The sequence below is a fragment of the Mustela lutreola genome, chromosome 13, assembly GCF_030435805.1.
Source record: "Mustela lutreola isolate mMusLut2 chromosome 13, mMusLut2.pri, whole genome shotgun sequence".
In the NCBI taxonomy this organism is placed as follows: domain Eukaryota; kingdom Metazoa; phylum Chordata; class Mammalia; order Carnivora; family Mustelidae; genus Mustela; species Mustela lutreola.
The window spans coordinates 66,442,630-66,468,786 of record NC_081302.1 but is presented as its reverse complement, the minus strand read 5'-3'; the positions used below and the strand labels follow the sequence as shown (position 1 = coordinate 66,468,786).

Genomic DNA, 26,157 nt, shown 5'->3' with positions numbered 1-26,157 from the left:
ACTTTTAGGGAAAATAGCTCTAACTTATAAATCAAAAAAAATATTGTGTTTTTTTTACATTTTTGAAAATACCGTTAATGTCTGTCTTCATAAAAGGCAGCTGAATTCTTTTATCTCCCTCTGCATTCAATCTAGGCAATATGTGATAACTCTGAAAAACTCCACTTACTGAGAGAATAATGGTGGAAAAGTCAAATAATGTCTTAGAATCATTATGAAAATAGCTTTAATGTCACAGATCTCCTGAAAAATGCCAAGGACCCCCGGGATACCACGTTGATAGTAATCATTGCTGTACAGTATTTTATAGCACTTGTCTTCTTGAGAACAAAGAAATTATCATTGTTCTAAATCCTTTCCTGTTGACAATGGCAATATGATCACAATTCCTTGCAGGCATGCTCCCTGTGATCTCTACTAAAGAGCTGTCCAACTTTGAGCTCACCCTCAGTCCTGATGGCTCAAGAGTTGGAAACCACCAGTGCTCCAACCTTCTGGATTATACCGAAGTGAAGACTCACCATGGTTTCTTAACTGATGCTACAAAAAATCCAGAAGTAATTGGAGAGACGCATCCTTACCAGTACAGCTCATCTATCAGAGGCTCTAGTACCTTACGCTTCTATCGAAACCTGAATCTGGAGGCCTGTTTGTGGGAGTTTGTTAGCTACTATGACATGTCAGAACTTCTCACTGACTGTGGGGGCACCATCGGGACAGACGGACAGGTAGGAATATTGAACATCTGAGCTTTGGGCACTGGAAAAGTGAGTTGGTTTTTTTCAGGTATCCAGATTTAGACTAAATCCCAACTCTCGTCTTCCATTCTGGTGGCGAAGGTCATTAGGTACAAGAGGAAATTTGCACGAATGGTGTGAAAATTCATGTCTGTTTCTGGAACAAGGTGTTGAAATTTTGACACATTTTTTTAGTGATGGGCTCAAAACATCTTTGTGTCAAAGGTCACTATGTAATTGTTGCTGTAAATTCCAAATATACTCTGATATTATAAAAATCCAAATATTAATTTCTCTCCAGAGTATACATTATCATTTATTGTGTATATGTACAGATGTCCATGTTGTGTCATAAGCCATCTAAAGTGAAGATTTAAAATTGGTCAGCCCAGTTTTTCTCCCTCCTTTTCTTCTTCCTAGTTTCCTCCCCACTCCCTCCCCATCTGCTTCTTTTCTCCATCACTAACATAGTCAAAAGTATTTTCATTAAAAGCTTATTGTTATTTCTCCTCTGGAGTTACTGACTCCTGTTCATAGCACACAGATATTTACATATAAAATACACAGCACAGGGGCGCCTGGGTGGCTCAGTGGGTTAAAGCCTCTGCCTTCAGCTCAGGTCATGATCCCAGGGTCCTGGGATCAAGCCCCACATCGGGCTCTCTGCTCAGCCAGGAGTCTGCTTCCTCCTCTCTCTCTGCCTGCCTCTCTGCCTACTCGTGATCTCTGTCTGTCAAATAAATAAAAATAAAATCTTATACAGCACATACATGGACACACAGTCCCTACTCCTGTCATCATCACCAAAGTTGTCAAAATGATAAGGTAGCAAGATCTCCATTAGCAGTTATGATAGAATTTAAAATATGTTGGGTATAGTTGAGAAGTGTAATGAGTATTTGAACTAAAAGCCACGCTCTGTCCTACCTGGACTAAACAAAGAGTTCATATAAGTCCACTTACACATTAAAGTATTGACTGGTACCCAGGATGTATCAGGTCTTACAAGATTTAACCAGAGTGAGGCTGATGTTGTCTAGGCTATATCCCTGTGGTGTTAAAATATAGATCAAGTAGTAGCATAAGAAAGAGAGATAGTGACTGAGTATTGGTTTACCACCAGGACAGAGCTGTGAAACACAACACATTCTGGTGCTGATGAGCGAGGGGCAGTCATTCATCTGAGTCCATTTGGGGACTATTGGACTCTTAAGGGAATGAGACATTCTCTCCATCTCCTCTAAAAGCAGCAAAATACGCAGAAATTTGCATGGATTAGTAAAAATTCCCAAAGAGCAATAGGAAGACAGTGTGGAATGTGGAAAGGGCTTGGGTATTAGAATCCAACAAATGCAGACCTAAATTTGGCTCTTATGTTTTCTAGCCTTGCGTCTTTGGGCAAGTTACTTAAGCCCTCGAAAGTGTCACCTCTTCCGGTTCCTCTTTCCCAGTGTATCTTTGCCACCAGAAAAAAATACGAAAGAAAAATGTCCTGCCCCAGAATAAAAATTCTCATATTAACGAATCTACCTCAGCCTTTTTCTTTATAGACACTTGGTGAATAGATTCCGCTTAGGGTTTCATAAGAGTTTTGCAAACTTTCACATTTATGAATTTACGGTGGAAAAATGGAGAAAAGTAAAGGTAGCCATCAATATGGACTAACTGTCTTCAGGCAGCTTTGTGGTTGTGTTGCCCACTCTTTAGCCAACAGATCCTGAAGGAAGCCAGTGCTGCCCACGGCCTGTTTGTCCTCTGCCAAGAATGCACGCCCCCAGTCAAGTATTTAATAGATGTGACTTTCTCTCTTGTAGTCCTTTCCTCGACTTGGCAGCTTAGATCAAGATGATCGCCATGCAGACAAATTTTACTCTCTCGTAATTGCTTCCCCCAGTCAGCAAAACTGACTTTTTGTGTGTGTGTTCTTAGTGGCTGCAGTTACCTCTACAAAACATTGGCAAGTCCCTGCATTTCTCTGTGATTGAAAGTGGTTTCTAACACTTTCTGAGAAAGATTCTCTACCTTCCCTAACCTCTCACATTCAGATTATTTAATTTATAAGACAGAGTTGCTAGACTGAAGACATCATCTGCCATATTCAAGATAGTTCTCTATTCATAGCAAATGAAGTTTTATTAAGTTTATTAAGATATTAAGACCATTTCTGCTTTTTTCTCATCTTCTTTATTGCATCTTCCTTCATTAAAGAAATATGAGCTGAACACCTCCTCTGTGCCAGGGACCATCCTAGGGATCTGGTGAGGAAACCAGAGAGAGAGCTTAGACTCCCAACAAAGTCGAGTTGTAGGAGTCAAGCCTCATTCCTATAAAAGTTAAGAATTTTACTTGCCAAGAAAGAGAAATGTGGGCTTTTCTAATGATCTTCAATCCTAAAATCTTTTTTAATAGTTTCTAAAATATAAAAGGAGATGGATAGCAGGAAAAGAAAAATAGATATAAATTTAAAAATGATACTGCTCCTCTGTTTTGTGTGACAAAACAGTGTTTTGTAAATAAAAATGTAAATTGTTTTGGTGTACCATAAAAAACACTTGTGGTGCAAAATAATTATTAAAGTTAAACCAAGTTTTTAGAAACTATTGGATACTTTGGTGGTGACTCTTCTCTTGAAAACAACTTATTTTACAAATGAAAGCCCTCAGTTCATTCCACTTTTCAGGAGCCTGGCTATTGGTCCTGCCAGGACTGAATCTTAGCTCTTTGTTAGGTAAACACCTACTGATAACATTGTTCCAGGAGCATAAATAAGCTACAGAAATGCAATTCCATGTAAGTTTGCACTGCAAACATTATATTGTCATTTACTTATGAGAAGGCATAATTTTCCATGATTTTGGAAAAGTAAACGTGTTTTTTCCTAGTTGCTTGGTTTGAGGAATAATCTTTCTCCCTTATTACTGTGTGTTGGGATTTAGAAATATGGAACAACTTTAGGGCAAGAATATATTTAAAAGTCATCTCTTTCCATCGTAGTATTTTATGCTTAGTACTTGGATTTACTCTTTTACATGTATGTTACTCTAAATCATTTTACAAGAAATTGTAAATGTGGCTTACCTGGAGCATGTTGCTTCTTAGTCAACTTTGTCAATTATTTTTTTAATAGTGTGGTTTCTTTGTTGTTGTTGTTGTTTTAAGATTTTATATATTTACTTGGGACAGAGAGAGAGCACAAATGGGAGGGAGAGGGAACAGAAGACTCCCCGCCAAACAGGGAGCCTGATGGACGGCTCCATCCCAAGACCCTGAGATAATGACCTGAGCCAAAGGCAGATGCTTAACTGACTGAACCACGGAGGCACCCCAGTTTCTTTGTTTTTTAAGTAAGAGTAATGATAGTAGGATGGAAAGCTGGGGAACTAAAAAAATAAAAAATAAAAAATAAAATATTTTTGCACTATCACTCTACACAGACAGATTTTTATAGTGTTTTCCAATGTACAGACACATTTTTGATAGTAGCAGTGTAATGTTCTTTATACCATCTTGTATACTGCTTTTTAACTTAACAATGGTGAGCATTTTCTCATGGCAAGGAAAATTCTTTAGATACATGACTTTTGTTGGCTACATAATATTTTACTTTGTGTGTCGTCATAACTTATTTAGCCATTCTTCTATTGTTGCTCATTTATATAATTTCTAATTCTGTTATTGTAAATATCCCATAGAGTTGTCCTTAATACTAAAGAATCTGTGGGCCAGTGTTGACCCTACCTCATTCCAGGGTCTCTTTTGTGCATCTCTGAGCAGATATGCCTTTAGAAAGGCTTGTAATTGGAGAGAAGCCAAGGTCTCTTTCTTCCAAGTGTTCCTGGATGTGGAGGCTGCTATTACTGCTAATCCCTTGGCTAAGGATTCTGACTTGTTAAAACAGTGTCCTCCACTGAGTAGCTAAGTACATGCTTTATTGGGACTTCAAGCTGTTGACATTTGTGAGCCTTCTTTACACATTCACAAACACCACCATCTTGATGATGTAGATAGACATCTTTCTGGAACAAAAGGAACAACAGAAATTACAACCAGTGGGAAATCCACACCAGTGGTAGCCCTCAGATAATATTCGAACATCTCTAGTTCAATTTTTAATCTTTGAAGTGAGCACAAACCACATATCCCACATAAAGGTGGGTAGGAACTGGATTATGAAATATTTAAAATGATTTCTGTTTTCAACCTGTGTGGTCCAATTAAAGACCTTGAGCAGAAGAGTGTAGTCCTTGCTACCCAATATGGTAACCACTAGCCATATGTGGTTACTGAGCATTCAAAATTGAGGTGTGTTATTTTTATAAAATACAAGCCAGATTTCAAAGACTTAGTAGGGAAAAAAAAAAAAAAACTTCAAAAATAATGTTATACTGATTGCATATTAAACTATAATATGTTTGATATATTGGATTAAGTACCTATTCTTAAAACTAGTTTCACATATTTCTCTTTATTTTGAAGTACAGCTGCTAGAAAATTTTAAATTACATGAGTGGCTCACATTATTTTTTGTTTTTTTTTTTTTTAAAGATTTTTATTTATTTATTTGACAGATCACAAGTAGGCAGAGAGGCAGGCAGAGAGAGAGAGAGAGGAGGAAGCAGGCTCCCCACTGAGCAGACAGCCTGATGTGGGACTCGATCCCAGGACCTGGGGATCATGACCTGAGCCAAAGGCAGGGGCTTTAACCCACTGAACCACCCAGGTGCCCTCACATTATGTTTTTATTGGATAGTGCTGGTCCATATACTTGAGTGTTAGCGACTGATTGTACTGAATAATCTTGGGCAAGCCAACTGACTTCTTCACGGCTTCAGTTCAGTACATGTAGAATACAGCCTTGCTCAAATGAAAGTTGCAAAGGAACATAATAAATCTAGATAGCTTTCATTGGTACATATGTATACTGCCAATTTCTGTAAGAAACAGTATATATATATGTATATATACTGCCTACTTCCATAAAGCAATATGAATTTGGATAGCTTTTTTTAAATTTTTATTTTATTTTTTTTTCAGTGTTCCAAGATTCATTGTTTATGCACCATACCCAGTACTCCAATGCAATATGTGCCCTCCCCAGTACCCACTACCAGGCTCACCCAACCCCCCTTCCTCCTCCCCTCCAAAACCCTCAGTTTGTTTCTCAGAGTCCACAGTCTCTAATGGTTCGTCTCCCCCTGAATCTGGATAGTTTAAGCTGGATGTCCAAATAAGTGAAGAATTCAGCTTACTGTGAGTTACCTCAACACTAATCCCCACCTCAGTCAGTATTCTGTGTGCAACTTCTCTTTTAGCATATTCATTTTCTTTACTGTTCTTCCCTTCTCCTACCCATCTGACACAGCTCAGTGAATTTCATTTATGTTTTTAGCTGGCAGTACTTCCTCAAATATAGACTTGCTGCCCATTAGTAGCCACTTCGTAGCAGTAGTAAAAGTACTAGAAGTAGTAGTAGTAGTAGTAGTAGTAGTAGTAGTAGTAGTAGTACTAGAAGCAGTAGCAGTACAAACTTATATCACTGTTACGTTTTCCAGAAATCTTGCATTTTATACTTTCCTTTTAAATATCGAATTTGAAGTATCATTTTGTTTTGCTGAAGAAACTTCAAACAATTGTAAGGACATGAAATCTCCTTTGTTGTGTCACAATTGCTTTAAGAGCAGTTACCAGATTTAACATCTCTTTCTTTTAGTATAAATGAATCCCTTAAAAACATCCTGTGATACAGGCTGGAAGAAAACTAAATGCTCATTAAGGTGATATCCAGAAGTTAGATTGACAGCACTGCGTTCTTCAGTTTTATAAGAACGAGCAGGTAGGCGACCTGGATCATTGACATTGTTCCATTGGCACTAGTTACTCTAGAGAGAAGCTCTAAGCACACAAAGAAGGCCTGGCCATAATGAGCAAGAAAATACAATAAGATGCTGATCTCATGTCCAGAATTGGTCAAACTCTAGGTTGCCACAAGAAAGAAAATAAAAATTAGGGAACTTTATGCCAAGTAACTCGTAGGAAGTGAATATTAAGAGTTCTCTCTAAAATAGTGCACTCAATAACATTTGATAGAGTATAATGTTGGCAGAAATTTTTAGCACCTAGGCAGTTTAACTGGAAACTCATTCTTAAAACCTAATTTTTAAAAGATGGTGGTTTATTAAAACCACAGGATGAAATATTAATCTTAATTTCCAGGGGCATATACATTGACTTGATCACTCTTCTTTACACTGAGTGTTAAAATTGCACTACAAGATCAGTTTTAACTGAGTGCAATAATATTGACCCTTAACAATATTATCTCAGAGGACTTTGGTTGCAAGGCCCCTCTTCTGCTAGCCGAGTTAGCAGATGATGAGGAGTGCTAGCTACGACACAGCTAGCAATCAAATGTTTCGCTTGGATGATGGTATTCTTTTTGTATATTTTTGTTGACAATTCAGGTCATCAATTTTTGGGGACTTAAGGGGTTTATTTTTTACTCTATGAAAAAGTGATAAATTATTCTTATCATTGATTATGTTATTCACTAACACGTGTGTATGATCCCTGTTGCCAGCTCAATGTGGAAAGAGAATGAGAATGGTATTAGAAAGCCCAGCTGGAACTTCTGTATAGTATGATCTGACCTAAGTCCATCTTTTCTTGTGTAAAAGATAGTTTTAATTGCCGAGGTCTTCTGCAGAGCTATTTTGAGAATTAAGTATGATAACATTGGTTAGGTGATCCTAGGACTGTCCTCAGCTTTGTTTGGAGTGTGATGAGGTGTGTTAGAGTAGAAAAGCAGAGGCGAAAGACTGGGTTCTAATACTGGCAAGGCCATTTAGAAAGCTTAAAGAATTCTATGAGAATTTGCTTTATTTCTTTGAACCTTAATTTTTCTCTCTTTCCTTTTCTATGCATCATCTTTACATCCATCCATCCAGCCAGCCAGCCAGCCAGCCACACATGCATATAAATATAATAATGGGGGAGAGTAAAAATACTAAATAGTTTTTGTTGTGAACCTAGGGGCTCAGTAACTGAATATTAGTTTATCTTCCATAACTACTAACTTTCCTACACAATACCTTAAGAAGGAAAGCATAAAATTCAAAGGAAGCCACTTCATTTCAACTAATTAATTTTATAACATATTACGTATTACATGTCATTACTCAACATGTTTGCTTGTAGATCTTTCTTTATTCTGTCTTCCTTTACATAAAAGTACCTTATAAATAAAATAAATAAATAAATAAATAAAATTTAAAAGTACCTTATTCATAATAGCTCAAAACAGGAAGCAACCCAAATGTCCATCAGTTGATGAACAGATAAATATGTGCTGCATATGCATGCAGTGGGATACTACTCAGAAATAAACATATTGAAATGTGTAGCAACATGGTTGCACCTTGAAAACATAAGTGAAAGAAGCCTGTCACAAAAGATCACATAGTGTATGACTCCATGTATATGGAATATCCAGAACTGGCAAGTAAAGAGAGACAGAAAAGGAGTTGTGGTAAATTGGAAGGGGAGGTGAATCATGAGAGACTATGGACTCTGAAAAACAATCTGAGGGGTTTGAAGTGGCGGGGGTGTGGGAGGTTGGGGTACCAGGTGGTGGGTATTATAGAGGACATGGATTGCATGGAGCACTGGGTATGGTGAAAAAATAATGAATACTGTTTTTCTCAAAATAAATAAATTTAAAAAAAAAATAGGCTAGTGGCTACCGGGGCTGGGAGGAGGAAGGAACGAAGGTGTGACTTCTAACAGGTTTGGAATTCTCTTTGGAGGTGATGAAAGTGTCCTAAAATTGATTGTGGTCAAAGTTGCACCTCTCCCCGAATACATTAAATACTCCTGGTTTGTCCCCTTTAATCACTGAATTATATGGTATGTGAATTGTATCTTACTAAAGCTGTTAAGAAACAAAAACGACTGTGTAGGTATAATATACTCAAAATAATGCAATTGACTTTCAAGACTGCTGCCGCATATCCTTTGTTGCAAAGGAAGGTAATGGTAACAACTAGTTAATTGCTCTAGAATTAGGTATAGTAGTATAAATAGTATAAATGCTGTCACTTCCTTACCTCAATGGTCACTCAAAATCTCTAGCTGAGTGAAAGGAGAAAAGTGTCTTGTAAAAAATTAGGCTCCTCCAGTTAATACCGAATCATGCTGACAGATGTAATTTCATTGTTTTAGGTCCTAAATCTAGTGCAGTCCTATGTGACCCTTCGAGTGCCTCTGTATGTTTCCTATGTGTTCCATTCCCCAGTTGGGGTAGGAGGCTGGCAGCATTTTGACTTGAAGTCAGAGCTCCGCCTAACTTTTGTGTATGACACTGCCATCTTGTGGAATGATGGAATTGGCAGCCCACCAGAAGCCGAACTCCAAGGTGGGTAATAATTTGGAAAATGAGTTTTCTCATCTATTTGAATTATTGAATTATTGAATATAATTATTGAATTATAGATGATTTCTCATCTATTCTCATCTATTTGAATTATTATTGAATTAGGATTCAAATAGATCCTAGGATTTTTTTTTAACTGTAGCAAAATAAATAATAGAAGCAACTTTCAATAAATTTTATTTTTATGTTCAGTATTTTAAGATTATTTCATTTTGTCATGGAAAAACTAACGAAATCCTATCAGTGCCCAAAATTTTGTATAACAAGTGACTGTTATAGATATCATAAACATTTCATGGGTATTTAACCCTGACAGTCCATTTCAGGTGATTCATCATTTATGTGTTACACAACATAGTCTGTGTGTTTCCTAGGTTCTAGAAAATGTATAGAAGACGTTCCTTATGAAAGTAAGGAATGAACCCAAGAGAAAAATGTATGCTTTTTTTTTTTCTTGTGAAAATGAGCTAGGTCCTGGCTTCTAGTTCTGGCTTCCACAGCTTAACTAGCTTTGTGATCTTGAACATACAGCTTAGCCTTTGTGGCACTCAGTTTCTCCTCAAGGGTGGACTAGACTGCTAATAATATTCTTTTTATTTTAAATTTTTATCATTCTGTAATATTTTAGCTGGATGCTTTGGAACAGCAGTGGTAAGGACAACTAACTCCTAAGCACCTGTAAGCACCTGCAAAACTTTCTTTCAATCTCTGTATCAGAATAATAATTTAAAGTCTACAAGCATAATGCTAATTTATCTATCCGTGGAATGAATAATTTCTTTTCAGACACATGCTACTGTTCTGGCTTCATGCCTATCTGAGCATCATGCTTGAATCACTTTTTATGAGCCAGAGAGAAAATACTATTGACAGTGTTTCAAAATTTGCTATCTTAAACAGATTTAAGATTGCCTTAAATTTATGTGAAAGGTTATATGATCACCCTGAGTGATCATTCTAAATTATTTTATATTTCAGTATTTTGGTTACACATCTTGCCTTGGAAAGTATATATTTAAGGAAATTTAATGTGGATCCATGCTGTGGTTCTCAAGTTCTACATAAGGATCTCATGGTTCCTTCTTGTTTCTGGAACCAACTTTGGTCAAATTGCCAAAAGTTTTGGAAAACCTCCAGAGTTTTTACTAAGTCTGTAAAATTTGGAATCATTCTGGAGAACATGAACCCACTTCCAAGTCCAGATCTTCAGAACTTGACAACTTTACTGTGTCTCTCAATTTACAACTTCATTTATGTAGACTAATGCTTTCAGGGAAAAAAATAATCTTGGCCTGTTGTCTATTTCATGTTGTCTATTTCTATCTATTTCATATTGTCTATCTGTTTATTTCATATTGACCTCACTCATGCTACCTGATTCTATTTCGCCTCCCTTTTTGATACCCTTTCTTGTTAAAAAACAAAGCAAAACAAACAAAACACTTGTGCTTCTCTTATCACTCAGAATTCTAATCACCGTCTTTGGCTAGAATATTAAAGATGAGACATATCTGAATTCAAATTTGGAAGAAATCCTGCATATAATGAGTCCCTGGTCACCAGTAGTTTTCACTCTTGTGCACTCTGCTCATATAGGTTCTCTCTACCCCACGAGCATGCGCATCGGTGAAGAGGGGCGCTTGGTGGTGAACTTTAAGACAGAGGCTCAGTTCCATGGTCTGTTCGTGCTGTCCCATCCCGGTAAGCCCTGTTATCCACAAGAAGCTGCTCCCTGCACCACAGAACACAGATATTTCAGACCCTGCGCTACCTGATGAGCTATGAATCCAGCATCTAAACTTAACTTCAAGTAAATTGTCCATGTGACTTATCCACAGGAGGGTTTGATAATTGTTAAGCTATATCTCATAAGCTACAAATTCATCATTATCAACATAGCCTTTTAAAGAAAATACAAAATGATAGTAAATTTAAACAAAAACTCTACTGAGTTCATTTTAAGTGGAGTTTTCTTTAGATAAAGAGCATAGCAACCACAGTCCCCTTCTCTGCCTCAATTCTGTTGCATACAAAGTTGAATTTGAAGTCATTTGTCTAGCAGGGACTCCTCTGTTCACAGCCGTTTTCTGGATACAGTGAGAAACCTTTATAATAGAGCTGGAAGTAACATTGTACTATGATACTTATATTTCAGACATGTTAACTAATTACCTTTAATAAAGATTTACTGTGTCATTTTACTAACTGCGAACGCTGTGCTTTAAATACCAATAAGGAAGCAGGCACTGAAGTCCAATGCCCATGCTTTTTTTTTTAAATATAAAGGACATCCCATTAGAAATATTTTTTTTTTATTTGACTCTCCATATCACTAACTTGGTGTTGCATATTTTGCCCATTTGCCAACTATTGTCAGATTGGACGGGGAACATAGTTCAATCCATGACTTCTCCGGCCTTCCGTTTTCTGGGTTTGAGCTCAAAACAAGGAAAGAATGGGGCCAAAATTCAGAAGAGAAAGGGGGCTCACTGTATATTTATGAGGCTGAGCTACAAGACATACGGACCCAAAAAGAATCATTTGGCTTTATTGTAACTGACAGTTCTGGAAAATAAGGATTTCTGGGTCTTTACAGATCCCTTCCACATGTCTACCTTTCTAATAAACTGAGTCTTTGTTTAGACACAATTGCAGGCAATCTAATTAAAATTAGGTTCCGTTTGTAAGTTGGGTTTGCCCTGCTGTGCGATGCTAAGAGACTAAAGTTGATCTCGGCTTCGGTGCACAATAAATGCATTCACATCAGCTGTTACTGCACTGCTGTGCCTTCCCTGGAAAGTTGCCCTGGACTATTTGAGCATTTCTGCACAATTATCTCATCACAGAATCATAGAATGGGAAAAGCACTGAATTAAGACTCAGAAGGCACACATCCTAACTGTGTGATCTTGGGAGAGTCACTATAATCGGCCTCAGCTCACATTCTCCAAGGGGGGGAATGAAGCTAATTATACCAACACTGGGGCTTTGAAGGCTTAGTATTAAGAATAAAAGCAAGCAATGTGCGATCGGGTGCTTTGAAAACCCTAAGCTATTGTGCACTCTTACAGCCACTCTACCATTATTCTTACTGGCACTTTTCTAGCATCCTTCACTAGCTCAATGATCATGTCAGCTGATCATCCAGGCCTGACCTTCTCCCTGCGCCTCATCAGGAGTGAACCGACCTATAACCAGCCCGTGCAGCAGTGGAGCTTTATGTCTGACTTTGCGGTAAGTGACTCAGGCTCTTAACTGAACTTTCCTTTTCTGCTGCTTTGGGTGACACCTCAGATTCTTAAAGGGAAAACCTAAATGTCCTCCCTTCTCCTTAAAGGTACGTGACTATTCAGGGACTTACACAGTGAAACTGCTGCCTTGCACCACTCCATCGCATCAAGAGTACCGCCTGCCAGTCACCTGCAACCCCCTAGAGCCTGTCACCTTTGACCTTGACATTCGGTTCCAACAGGTGTGTCTCTTGCAGTTGCTTTCCTGTGACTTCTCCAATCCCACTTCATGAAGATCGTGGTTCACATGTATCAGTAAATAAATAAACAAATACATAAATTCACGCCATGACTTACTAATTCTTGCTTGCTGAGAATAAAGGAAGTCAGACAGGAAGGAAGCAAGAGAAGAAGGAAGGAGGAAAGAACTGCCCTTCATCTGTCGTTGGATCAGGGTATAAAATCCAGAGTTGAAGAGTACACAAGGGTTATTTTTCTTCTTATGTGATCTTTTCTCCTCCTGGAGTTTGCTGCCTTGGAGAGTTGAGGGTTTTCCCCAGAGTTCTTCTGTATGTCTTTGCCTCGTTCTTGATCTTGAAGGAAAACAAACATCCTATAGTTCACGACATCTCCAAGTACCTAACTGCCATTATATAGTAAAAGAAATATGACGACACTTTTGTCCAAGGACAAATACTAAGTGTTGGCCATGCACTGAGCATGAGAAGTACAAGTCCATATATACACTGTGAAAACAATGGAAAAGAGCTCAAGGAATGCTGTTTCATCCCAGCCAAAACATTTCACCTCACCAGTATCGCCTTCTCATGAAGGGCAGAGCCAGCGTTACAATCCCCTGTGTTAGTTTGGTCGGATGTGAAAACTGCGGTGCAGTCTTCCGTCATCTACATGTGCACATACAGCCCATGTGTGTGTCTGTGAATAAGGCATCTGTGCACCGCCAGGGCAATCGGCAACCCGTAACAGAGCTTTCACACTTCGTTTTAGGTCAGCGATCCAGTGGCAGCTGAGTTCAGCTTGAACACCCAGATGTACCTCCTCTCCAAGAAGAGCCTCTGGCTGTCTGATGGATCCATGGGATTTGGGCAAGAGAGTGATGTTGCCTTCGCAGAAGGTACCCGTTTCACAGATGAGACAGCCGCTCTGTCTGCTCGCCGCCACATCTGTTGTGCTTTGCTTTATTGGGATCATGTTTAAGAAGGGAAATGATCAGTGCTGGTATACTCTTGAGAATATTACTGGGTCTTTACCACTTTGGCAGGGATGGCTAGGGCCACTGGAATTGGATATATGCTTCTAGATGGTTTTTCTTCTGGGGAAGTTAATCTCTATTTCCTTTGCCTAAGTGACTTTTGGAAACAATCTAGATTTTCTTTTCGTGAATCTTCTTTCCAGGTGCATAGACTCAAATACTGCAGCTACTTGAGACTGTCGGTGCCTCATGGTGAGGGTCATATCTGGCTTGTTCCTGGCACTTAGCAGAATGCCTAACACGCATGGTGGGAGTTCAGTAGTAGTTGCGAAACAGATGACTGACTGCGAGGGAATTTCCACAAACTCTCCTTCAAAATCACATAAAGCCAACTCAGCTTTTTATCAACATTTTCTTTTCTATATACTTTATTAGTCTGTATCCTGCCAAGTAATTTATCTATATGAAGTGGACTTTAAACCACAGTGGAATTATGAATATTAAATTATAGACCAAGCGTTGAGGTTATTCCCACTACTGACTGAGCATGGGACAGTCAGTAAATCTGCAGTCACTTGTGGTCCATCCCCAGAGTGGTCTCACCTGAGGCCTGGGAGTGGATGACATCCTGAAAGTCTTCCAGTATTTGATGGCAGATTAGAAAAAGAAGGAAGTACTCTCTAGGGAGCGTTATTGTCACCAATGGTTTACAGAGTCATGTGGACAGGACTTACCATGTAACAGAAATGACACTTCCACATATCTGTTTCAGGGGACATCATTTACGGGCGTGTCATGGTAGATCCTGTCCAGAATCTGGGTGACTCCTTTTACTGCAGCATTGAGAAGGTGTTTCTGTGCACTGGAGCTGACGGCTATGTTCCCAAATACAGTCCCACGAATGCAGAATACGGCTGCTTAGCGGACTCTCCTTCACTCTTATATAGATTTAAAATTGTGGTAAGTGCTTTAGCCCAAACAGTGAACTAGGTAGATGTTCAAAGTTCAATGTTTTCATCTGGTATTTAAAAACAATAACCTCTTTTTAAATGAAACACAATGGTGACATTGTATGGTCATCTGTACTTGCACAAACCTAAAGAAACCATTCTGTACTTGTAGAAGTTGGCATTATCTACAGCACTCCTCATTTTCTTTATTGCTTAAAGGACAAAGCTCAGCCAGAGACGCAAGCCACCAGTTTTGGAAATGTCCTGTTTAATGCCAAGCTAGCAGCCGATGACCCTGAAGCTATTCTCTTAGTGAATCAGCCTGGATCCGATGGCTTTAAAGTTGACTCAACACCACTCTTTCAGGTGGGCCAGTAATAAGCCACTTACACCAGCTCTGTGAGCACATGCAAATTATTTAATATTGGGATGATCCAGGTGTCTTCTACGAAAGGGCAATGATAGGAATACTGCATAAGTAATCATAACATTGTATAAGGTAATGCAGGTAAGCCACACAGGACCATAGTGTGCACCTGGTAAGCATTCTGTAAACCCTAGGTATTATTTTTATTACTGCATTCACCTTATTTTAAGGCTATGAGTAATGAAGACCCTTATTCAGCCCAGAATAGAAATCTAAGTCTGATGTTTGGAAACTCTGATTTGATTTGATTTTCTTTCTTTCTTTCTTTCTTTCTTTCTTTTATTTTTTAAGATTTTATTCATTTATTTGACAGAGAGAAAGAGATCACAGATAGGCAGAGAGGCAGGCGGGGGAGGGGGATGGAACAGGCTCCCGCTGAGCAGAGAGCCCGATGCGGGGCTCTATCCCAGGACCCTGAGATCATGACCTGAGCTGAACGCAGAGGCCTAACCCACTGAGCCATCCAGGTGCCCCGGAAACTCTGCTTTTCTTATTCAAAACTTCCTTCCTGTTGACTTTTCATGACTATCTTTATTAGAGTGATCTTGGCTTCAGAAAAGAAGTGTGCACAGCTCATAAATCTCCATTCTCAAAGATTTTATAAACCAAGAAACAATATCCTAGCCTAGCGATGGATGGTAAAAAGACACAGGCGACCCTAACACTGGGCAGACAAATGAGACAAATTCAGATTTGTGTTTCCACGGAGAATCCTTGGAGGGGCAAGTACACCTTTTAGGAAATTTCCTGAAAATTGTCCACACCAGAGGGGCTTCAGACACAGTATCTGTCTTCATTCTAAAGAAAGAATCTTAAAGAAGCATATTTGTTACTTGGAATAATTTTTTAAAATGGTTTTCACTGTTAATTCTCAAAGCATTAAATGCCTTTAAATCCTGAAGGGTTCAGAGAGCCATCAGAAATTCCTTCTTTTCACAAGCCCTAGAAAAGCAGAAAAACAGACCTTTTCTATGGTCTCCTATGTAAATATGCAGCCAGACGTACTGGAAGAGAGTCCTGAGAGTCAGAAGGTCTGGGTTCTAGTCTTGCCTCTGCCACTAACTGGTTGAGTAACATTGGCACGTTTCAGCACTGGTGGATCCTTCCTTACCCATTTTTCAGATGAGTAAGTTAAAACCATGTGACAGCTCCGACATTCTATGGCAGCAAGTCACAGATTGCCAAAGATTTACTGGCACACACTCCTTTGAGAGTCACACAAAATATTTTAGAGTCCTTTACACAAAGCCTTGCACGTACTACCCACAAAAAAATGTTTAGTGTATTAATTCTGCAGTCTAGAGTAAATTCTCAGTGATTGTCTCTGCCATTAATTTCTCTTGCAGGAGTCATGAATTAGGTTGGTGTGGTATTTAATTTTCTAACAAATAGAGTTGCATTTCCTAGGTTGCCCTGGGTCGGGAATGGTACATACACACGATCTACACTGTAAGATCAAAAGACAACGCCAATCGAGGCATCGGCAAAAGAAGTACCGAGTACCAGCACCACTCCATAGTGGGTCCAGGGAAGCCAGAGGCCACGAGCCAGAGCCGGAAGAAGAGGGAGATCAGGAGCCCACCCCCGCTGGCGTGGGACATAGGTGCTGACAACAACCGGGGAACCAACATCCAGCACATCGCCCTGGACCACACCAGCAGGAAGCAGGTCCCCCAGGGGCGAGTTCCTTCTGATGGCGTCCTCCCTCGTGAGCTCAACCGGCCCAGCTCTGATGTCAGCCTGGTCACAGTCGTTGGCAGCGTCGCGGTGGGGTTCCTCACCCTCTGCCTCGCTGCCATCACAGTGATGATGTGCAGAAGGAGGAAGGGCGCCAGGAGGAAGGGCGCCCTGAAAGGCTCAGGCAGTAGCAAGCCCATGATGGCCCCGCAGAACCACCAGGGAGACAGCTCAGAAGTTTGAAGAGCATCGCTGGATTCAGCCTTGGCCTCCAGTGCCTTAGAAAGACAGTGGAAACCCAAATGCTTCTGTCAGTGCCAGGGAATTGGGGACTTCTTTTATGAAGCTTCTCAGAGGACCTGACTGTACTAATGAAATTGGATATGAATTCTGTCTACTTTTTCATGCATCAGAGAACAAATGCAGACCACAAACCATGCCTTTCCTCTGACTCCAGAGTCAGCAACAATGTATTGGTGGGTATACATAGCCATCCATGGACTGCCAGGAATGGACTTCTCATTTTAGGCATTTTTCTCTAAACAGTGGAGACAAATCTATTCCAAGGTGCTGCAGACTCTCTCAGAAGTTGAAGAGGAGTCTCCTGTTGCTATATGAGCATGAATCTTGAAGGTGCAATTATCACATTGTTTATTCATTGTATAACAGTTTATTCCTAGAAAGGCTTTCATGGATAGTCTGCACAAATGATAAATACACTGTTTACAATGACAAGTTTTCGAATAGGTGGAGACAGCATGGAATTATGACCAGGGGTGGCTCAACCCGTCATTCACCTTTCCTACTACATGGGAGGGAACGGAAGGAAATATAGAGGGAAGGAAGTCACTAGGTTGGATTTGAATTGTTTTTCATCCTCATCAGAGCCTCCCTGTTTTACTTGCTTATTTAACTTTAAATTAAACCAAAGAATATGTTAAGTCTGGAAGAGATTGTCGAAGACTTTCCTGTTATATAGTGAGAAATAGTCGAATTCTTGCATGATAGTATATCTCATGGGTGCTCAACATTTGTGGGAAATGAGAGGGTTGGTGGCGTTTTGATGATGAAGAAGAAATGCTATAGAGTTAGATTCACATTTATAAGACAATGTTCTTTAAGAACTGAGCCTAGATGTTTGCAGTATTGAACCCAAAATTATGAGAAGTATCATTACAGGTGCTGGAAGGAGAAAGTGGTATTTATTAATATAATGTGTTTAACCAAAGTGCCTCTTCTACATCACGGAAATAAAGAACATTCTGACAGATGATATATGAGGTTAACCCTCAGAGGAGCATAATCACACAACAATGTCCAGAACTTAAATTGGCCATAGGACATTTCATTAACCTTCTAATCAGCCTCTGGGCCAAAAATGGGGACCTCTGCCCCTGTCATTCCAGAGATGGCCTTGGAGGCACAACCTTCTTTGATCCAGGAGGAGAGCAGCATTCTTTGTCATATCCAGTTCAGTGAGCTGACACAGCGAGGTCCCTCTCAGTATCTGAAAACATACCATGTGGCACTGCTCACAGTGTTAAAAACCAGGAAACTTAAGTGAGTTGCTTGGCAAGGTTCCCATCACCCTTCTGAAAAAATAGACTCTCACCAAATGTCAGAAATTTCCGTTGGAAAGGGAAGGAGTAGTAGTCCAGTGACCAATCTCCCAAAAGCTAGTGAACGTATTTCAAGCAAAAACAGGGTCAGGAGAAAAAGAACTGTACTTAAGGACTAACTAACCCTCATGTGTTACCTGGAATCTTTTCACTTTTGTCCATAGTCTGGCCACACTGGACATCCTAGCGGAATGGACCTCATCTGGTGTCCGTGGGCACCAGCCATCTCTTTATTAAAAAAGGAATCTACGTTGGTGCTGAGAGAGAGGTGAAAAGCGTCTAATGCTCGCCTCTCTCCTCTTGGGCAGCTCTGCATTTCACACTCAAAGTCTTTCAAAGAATATGGTAGACTGGAGTCTCCTTCCATTGGGGAATTTATGGATATCACCCCAATAACTCAAGGGCCCCCCAAAGGACTTATATTAAGTACCGTATAGCCCGGGAGTTCATTTGTCAAGCAAACATGAATGCTTTCAACATTATCCCCTTTTCTTCTGCTTTGCCTTCTGGCAGATGCTTTGCTACTTCTTTAGCTACCTCGTAACTTGTCTAGGAATGAGCATGAGTTAAGCCGCTTCAGTGAGCGTGTGGACTTTTCATGACTTAGCACTGGGTTCAATTCAGTTAGACTGTGGGAACAAGTACTTGCCGTTGCTTTATGTTCCTTCAGTGGTTTAGATGCCTCAGAGCCTGACTCTTGCACAGTCTTGAGCATCTCTGTCACTGAATATAGTAACATAGTAATATAGTAATATAGTGAAGCCTCATTACGACAAGCCTGTTTGGAGCCTTTGGGCCACACTGGTTTTTATATCAAATTTCACTCTGCGATGTGTTTTACTAATGAGACTGCCATATATGAATTGGAGGGCTTATAAAACACAGAACATGTCTATCCTTTCCTAACAAAGATAAGTTTCTTCCTCTCTGCCCATTCCCTCTCTCTCTTTCTCCCTTTCTCTCCTCTAACTTTCCCTTGAAAATAGAGTCTGTGGGGAAAAGGCAGATATAGCTTTCTTAAGTGTAGAGTGCTTGGATTTCAGCATTATCTTCCTTTTATCTGTTTACTTAATGTGTGATTTTATATACATTAATCTTAAGAAACTCTTTTTAGTGGAAAAAAAAGATCAGCGAAAATGTTTTATTATTCAATAAAACAGACCCTTTCCCCCAATATTTTGTTTTTAGACAATTATGCTGGTATTATCAGCACAATTTCATAAAATAACTTCCCATAGACAATAGGATATAAGCTTTAATAACTCCTTAGATACCCAGTAGCTTCTGACCCTAATTAAAACTATATAATTGAAATTGTATCACACAGTAAAACCCAAAGCACAAAAATATATACGAAGCCTTAGCGGCTCTCCCTGCATATGAACCACAAAGCATTACAATACATAATTATGGTTTTAATGATGGTTTTATTTATCCCACTTCATTCCCTCTCTTAACATTTACTAAATGCTCACCTAGGACTCACCACTTTGAGAGATTACACAGAAACCAAGATGCCCTCCCTGGTCTCCAGCAGGTTCTAACCAAATGTGGCTCCTCCTTTAGACCAGAGGGATCAGCATTTGCATTGGGTTCTGCCCTGGACCAAGAACAAGCCAGGCGTGTCTGTGAACCACAACTTAAAACTCTCCAGAGCACTGACAGTGGAGTCCACTCTCTTTCCTCTAAAAGAATCCCACATTATGGGTCATTGTGATCACAGATCTAAGGTAAAATATTTCAGATCAATAATTTAATGGAATTGCCCTTTACAAATCTACACAGAAAGGGCACATTGCAGGGATGTGGGTAGTCTGGCTTATTCTTTTCCTCTTAATGGAAGACAGGCCCACTTTATTCCAAAGATGGGATATAGCACATAAACTCTTGTTCTCATCCATTAATGCCCCAACACCTCTTGAAGTGCACCCTCCCACAAGCATCCACAGCATTTGAACAGTATAAATGGCGGTCAACTAGAATTCCTCCGCCATTCTACTGCACAGCATTGGTGACATGAAGGACCAAGTACAAAAGATGTATTTCTATCAGCGGCCAACAACTTCTTTATCAGGTCATCACACCTCTTAGTCTTTTCCAGGTTACCAGCTCCAAGGTCAACTTTAACAATAGAAATGGATCTGCAGAAAATCATAGAGCCTCTCATATAAATCCGCACTAAAGGGTAAAATAGTCCTAGCTTGAGAAACAATAAAGAAGCAATAACAGGAAAATGTAATGACATTTAAATTTTTAAGGTTGGAAATTTGATTACTGCTGCTATTTTGAAAATACCTATTTAGTTTTGATTTAGAAACCAGTTTAGTCCTTTAAAAGAAAAAGAAAAAATAATCTCTAAAGATGCAAATATTTTACAAATTCGAAGTTTACATAGTTGTATTCATTTAAAAGCAAGGGAGCGCTGATTCTTTGAAACTCTTTCATTTCTTCTAGCCAGGAGAGCAATAACAAAAGGGAGAAGACAGGTGTCTTTACTAACTGCAGGGCAAATGGTGAATAGAGCTTAGGTGTTCAATCAGTCCTAAGGCCATGGCTTAGAAATGTGTAATTTGGCACAGCAGTAGAAGTACGACTAGTATCTGACAAGCACATACAGACACATTTACGTATACAAACAACCAAAGATCTCATATCTAGAAAATGACGATCCTAAATATAGTTTTAACTGAAATGGTCCATATGGAGATTTTCAGAAAGGTCAACAGAATGGTCATTTGTGTTAACATACTATTGTGAGATTTTCTTGGACATTAGTTTCAAGGTTACTATGTTTCCTTAAGATTTTTCTTCGACTTGATTCCAGTGTTCCATGGTTAATGACAAGAATTTTCAGAAAATACCATCCATAGGTTCAAAGTTTCCCTCACTGTCTATTTCTCCTTTAGTGTTAAAAATGGAAGATCAAGATTTGGGTAGTTATTTTGCTTTTAATAAGAGATTCTAAAATAGAAGTGTGCAGCATTTTCCTACAGTTTTCACCAGGAGGATTATACAGAAACTTCTTAGATAAAAGAAAGCTGGTTCTCTCTTGAACTAAAGTTGATACAACAAACTACACTAATGTGAGCCTCTCTCAAATTTAATTATACCGGGAAAACCAATCAGAATATTGAGTTGGCGGCCTTTAAAGAGTTTTACCCTCTTCCCTCTCTTTCAAGTACATTTGTTAGCTTTTGCTGGTATCTCTGTGTATTTTTTTTTTTTTCAGTATTGTGTTTTAGTTAAGAGCAACAACCAGAAGAAGAAACCACAATGCTGCTGCAGCAATGACATCTCCTTTCCTTCCTTCCCTCCTCTCCCTTCCTTTCTTCCTTCCTGGCTTCCTTTCTGGCACAGACCATCCTCTGATATTTGTCTATCATTCCTCCAGTAACGCTTCCCTTTTAGTTTGGAAACCATTGCCATTTTCACTACAAAATTAACATTCTCTTTCATCTGAAAGCTAGTAAGTGAGCCCAGCATTTGTGCAGTGTCCCTTCTTTATAAAATGTTAAGGCTTTTGGCTGATGGAAAGAACTCCCTTCAAAAGATCAAAAGCATCATTCTGAATAATGTAATGACAATCTGTGCTTTGATTTTTCTCTCAGTGAAGGTTCAACACTGACATTTAAGACACACACACAAAAATCCCTTTAAGGGTTTAATTGAGCAAAAGTAAAAGGCCAGAGATCACATATATGAAGTTGTTTTGCATGATTGAATACTTTGCAATGAAATAAATGGCAAAACAAAAAAACTGTTAAAATGTTAACAGCTTTGAAGTGTTTCAAATTGTAATTATTAAATGTACAATGTTCCTTTCACTATTAGCCAGATGTTGCCTACTCAGATTGCATGATTCCTTGAATACTCTAAGTGAATCACTACTACAGATATTTATTTTTCCAATGTTTGGATCTTCCCTTCACATAAGAATTGTCAGTATTGTGCCTTAGAAAATAAGAAAGAAAAGAGAGAAATGCAAGTTTTTAAGAACTAACATTAATAATAAAGAGCATTGTAATACAAACCACTTAAAATATAGAAAAGCAATTACTGGTAAGAATAAAAGATAATTTCTGTAAGGGCCCAAATTAAGCACATTACAAAAAGAAGTACAAAGCTGAGTCTCTTTCTGTGGTTTCAGGAATTCAAGTTTTTGGCAAGGTATTTTTAAAGCCCATTTGTCTCTGAAAGAAAACTTCAGCCTGGACAAGGAGTTGTGTGTTTGATAATTGTATTAAGTGCCTACTTCCTTCCCCCAAAGTCCTCCAAAAACTCAGTAAATTTATATTTATGTAGCCACTGAGTGACATATCTGTGTGTAATGGAATTATTTGCAAAGCTTACTGGCCTTTGTGATTTTCCCATGGGAATTCTTCAAAAACAAGCAGGGTCTAGTTTTTGTTGTTATTGTTTATTTACTGGGGTACTTCATGTTTGCTGGATATTGAAGCTTATCCCTGGGAAACCAACTATGCCAATAATTTGGAACCATTCAGTCTTCTATCCACGTCTAAAATAATTCCTGCTGCCACTTGTGTTGCATAACTACCACTGTTTTCCTTCAAAATATATCACATGTTTAATATAAATAAAGCCCATATAAATATAAATCTGTTAACATGGTCAAGTTATTGCGGTTCATTCTTCAACTTTATTTGCACTGAAATCCAAGAATTCGTGTAGTCTGCAATGAGTGTCCGTTAACTTTCGTTCCAGGTCTGAAGCCTACGCTCCTGCAGGCTTCCAGAATGGGACCTGTGCTCCCAGCACTTCTCTGATGCTTGTGGCAAAGTATGTCGGCTCCTTACCAGGATCAACCCACAGAATCTTAGCGTTTACTCACCAGGTGTAGCAGGTGCTGACACAGCCAGAGGCCTGTCAGTGGCAATGTATGCTTAAAGGAAACCACATACTTAGGCGAGTAATTCTGTCCCAGGAGCAGGGTGTCTAGATCCTACTACAGGTATGAAACCCTGCCCAGCTGCACTAATGAGGATGAATCAACTAATAACGGATGAATCCATTGCTGGGGAGCTGCCCTGACAAGGTAGACCAGTTGCCTTTATGTAAATTTCCCTCAAATCAGTAATCATTTGATTTATTATATAGTCAGATTTTTAATAGGTGGCCACCACTGTTTAATACCAGAAGGAAAGGCAAGGACAGCGTCTTAGAGCTGTTGAAGGATAATCCCAAGAAAAGGGCCAAATACACAAGAGATGTTAGAGTGGGGGACTGGGGGAGGAAATGGCCATGTTATAGCAGAAAAGCTGTCATCAGCTACAGAAATGAGAGGCTCAATCCATCTTCACTAGAGAAGATAAGAAAAGAGCCTGTGTGCTAGGAAATTTCCAAGCCGCTAGGAAGAAAACCTGGCTTTCTGGAAGTTAGGGAAGGGGTTGGAGGAAGGGGTACCCAGCCACACCTGGGTATTAACTAGGAGATAAGATCTCCCTGCCATAAAGTCACAATCACCCAGGCACCCAATTTAAGGGGAAAGTCCCCAAACCAGAATGAGGGAAGGTAGACCTGACTGGGGGCAGGGAGATGATCAGAAGCAGAGTTGGGCCATTCTGAACCCACACAGTACTGATCCCCAATCCCAAGCCCCCACCCAGCAGCCATGCCAGGACACTGCTGCAGAGGAAGAGCGATAGCAATTTTTGAAACTCCTGCTCCCTACAGACTGCAAAGCATTTCAAGATGCTAAGATCTCATTCTGGAAATTTAAATGTAACTAATGGCAAAGTGGTTAAAGGTGGTAGAGAAGGCGGTCAGGCAGAGTAAGATTATATCCAAAGGACGATGAGGCAGGTCAGAGAGGATACAGGGTACTCAACAGGGGGAGAACATTTGGAGAAGGGCGTATGCAAAAAGAGGTACAAATATTTTCCTAGGATTTCCTCGGAGTTGAAACTATTCAGAAGACAATGAGTTCGAAACACATAGGCTGCGCGACAACATACAGTGGCTGTGGCCGGACACGTTTCTGCCCCTTTTGATGAGGACAGAAGCCCCATCCGCCTGCACACCTCACCACCACTTCGCTTGAATTCTAAAGAGACCAAGCACTAAATCAAGAGGCACTGGTGATACTCAAGTGTGATCAGAGAAGGTCTCAAAGGCAGTGGCCCAAATCAAAGAAGTTTTGTTGGCAATTTACAGACATATGATTTTCTGTGGATATGACCTATATTATAGCTGCCTGGGTAGCTCAGTCGGTTGAGCATCGACTCTTGGTTTCAGCTCAGGTCCTGGTCTCAGGATGGTGAGATCGAGCCCCGTGTCCGGCTCCACGCTCCGTACAGAGTCTGCTGGAGACCCTCTCTCCCCTTCTCCCTCTGCCCTACTCCTCATTCTCTCTCTAATCAATCAATCATTCTTTGAAAAACAACAGGTATCTACTCTGAGTAGCTGAATTAGAGAGAAGTACTTTCTCTATGGAGACGAGAATCCCAGGCTCATGACTTGATATTTTTTAAATGTAAGTTTTATTATTATGCCGATATGACAAGGCCAAAGGATCAAGAAACAATTGCCATTGAAAAGAAAGCTTAGTATACTCACAGATTCCAATGGGAGCTGGTACGTTCCACAAAAAGGGCCACACACAGGGATGCAACAGGGTCAGTCATGGGGCAGAGGGAACAAGAGAAAGTGTGGGTGAGAGCCTTTCTTGTAGTTTCCATGGGCAGAAACAGCCAAGGAGGGATTAGCCAATTTGAGTAATTTCAATGGGGTCTAGGGCATAGGGCTGTCCCTAGGTGTCTGGTACCTGGCCTTTGGGGGATTGGGCAGATGGAAAATAGCCCACAGAGTGGGAGCAGATAAAGAGGGCAGTTGGGATAGGGTTTCTGGATTGTTCGGTTTGCCTATGAATCGCACAAATCTCTAGGAATTGGCTAGCCAGTTTTGAATCTTAGAGGCAGAGTTAAAGTAAACAGAAGAAGAGCCAGGATCTTTTATCTAGACCCCAGGATATTTAATTATACCTAAAATCAGAGAAGTAAGAACAAAGACTTTGAAAACCAGGGTCAAGTTTTGTGTAAGAGAAGTCCTGACAGGAAGAGAAAGGTCTGGTAAAAACCTACCTATTCTAGTACCAAGGGTCGTGGGAAAAGCGGGTTAAGAGAGAGGGAGAGGCTGGAAGGCCCGTGGGGAGGGGAGGGCAGGGATTACGCAAGAACCAAGGGGGATGTTGCCCCTCCCCTACCATTTCCCGTTTCAGACCCTAAAAAGAGATCGCCTCTCCAGGGATCCCTGTTCCGAGGTCAGGCACAGCCAAACACACCCAGGGACCAGTGTGTTCGATCTCTTTGTATTGGCCCAGCATCTGGAGGGCAAGGAAAGCTTGGGGCAGCTGAGGACTGTGGACCCACAGTCTGGAAAAGCAGAAAAAACACCCTCGGGTCATCTGTGCTTGGGGATTACTATGATCCAGGCCTGTGTCTAAAGAGATCGGATTCTTCCTTCTCTCTACGAGGTCGTTTGCTGTTTTCCTCCTCTGTGGGCCTTGACTCCCCTCCAGCTCCCCTCCCCCAAAAGAAAAACAAACTTCACCCTAAGGAAGCGGGGGCGACTGTGTTTTGAATATTGTCTTTGGCAGTCACATTCCAGGAGAGCCGTGACCTTCCTTGATTCTTCTATGCCTTTTACCCCCAAAACAGTTCCCTTCGGAGGTCTCTTTAGCCAGCCCTTAGTAACCATACAATAAATGACCTATGGCAAGCTGAAGAATTAATGAGACAATGCGGGAGGGATGGAGTAATTTGAATCTCCCAGAGAACTTTCAAACCGCCATCTGCACAGGGCACCTGGGTGACTCAGTGGGTTAAGCCTCTGCCTTAGGCTCAGGTCATGATTTCAGGGT

At 40.1% G+C, this 26,157-nt stretch overlaps 1 protein-coding gene across 1 annotated transcript in view; it reads left to right on the top strand.

Moving 5' to 3' along the window:
* The window catches only part of FREM2 (FRAS1 related extracellular matrix 2), a 160,022-nt gene extending 137,125 nt beyond the window's left edge, over positions 1 to 22,897 (top strand). Inside the window, exons 16-24 of the mRNA XM_059144036.1 lie at positions 397 to 728; positions 8,955 to 9,147; positions 10,762 to 10,866; positions 12,272 to 12,399; positions 12,503 to 12,637; positions 13,404 to 13,530; positions 14,381 to 14,568; positions 14,778 to 14,924; positions 16,393 to 22,897. Coding sequence (XP_059000019.1) covers positions 397 to 728; positions 8,955 to 9,147; positions 10,762 to 10,866; positions 12,272 to 12,399; positions 12,503 to 12,637; positions 13,404 to 13,530; positions 14,381 to 14,568; positions 14,778 to 14,924; positions 16,393 to 16,905 — 1,868 coding nt within the window. The 3' untranslated portion in view covers positions 16,906 to 22,897. The remainder of the gene's footprint in view (positions 1 to 396; positions 729 to 8,954; positions 9,148 to 10,761; positions 10,867 to 12,271; positions 12,400 to 12,502; positions 12,638 to 13,403; positions 13,531 to 14,380; positions 14,569 to 14,777; positions 14,925 to 16,392) is intronic.
* The last annotated feature ends 3,260 nt before the right edge of the window (positions 22,898 to 26,157 follow it).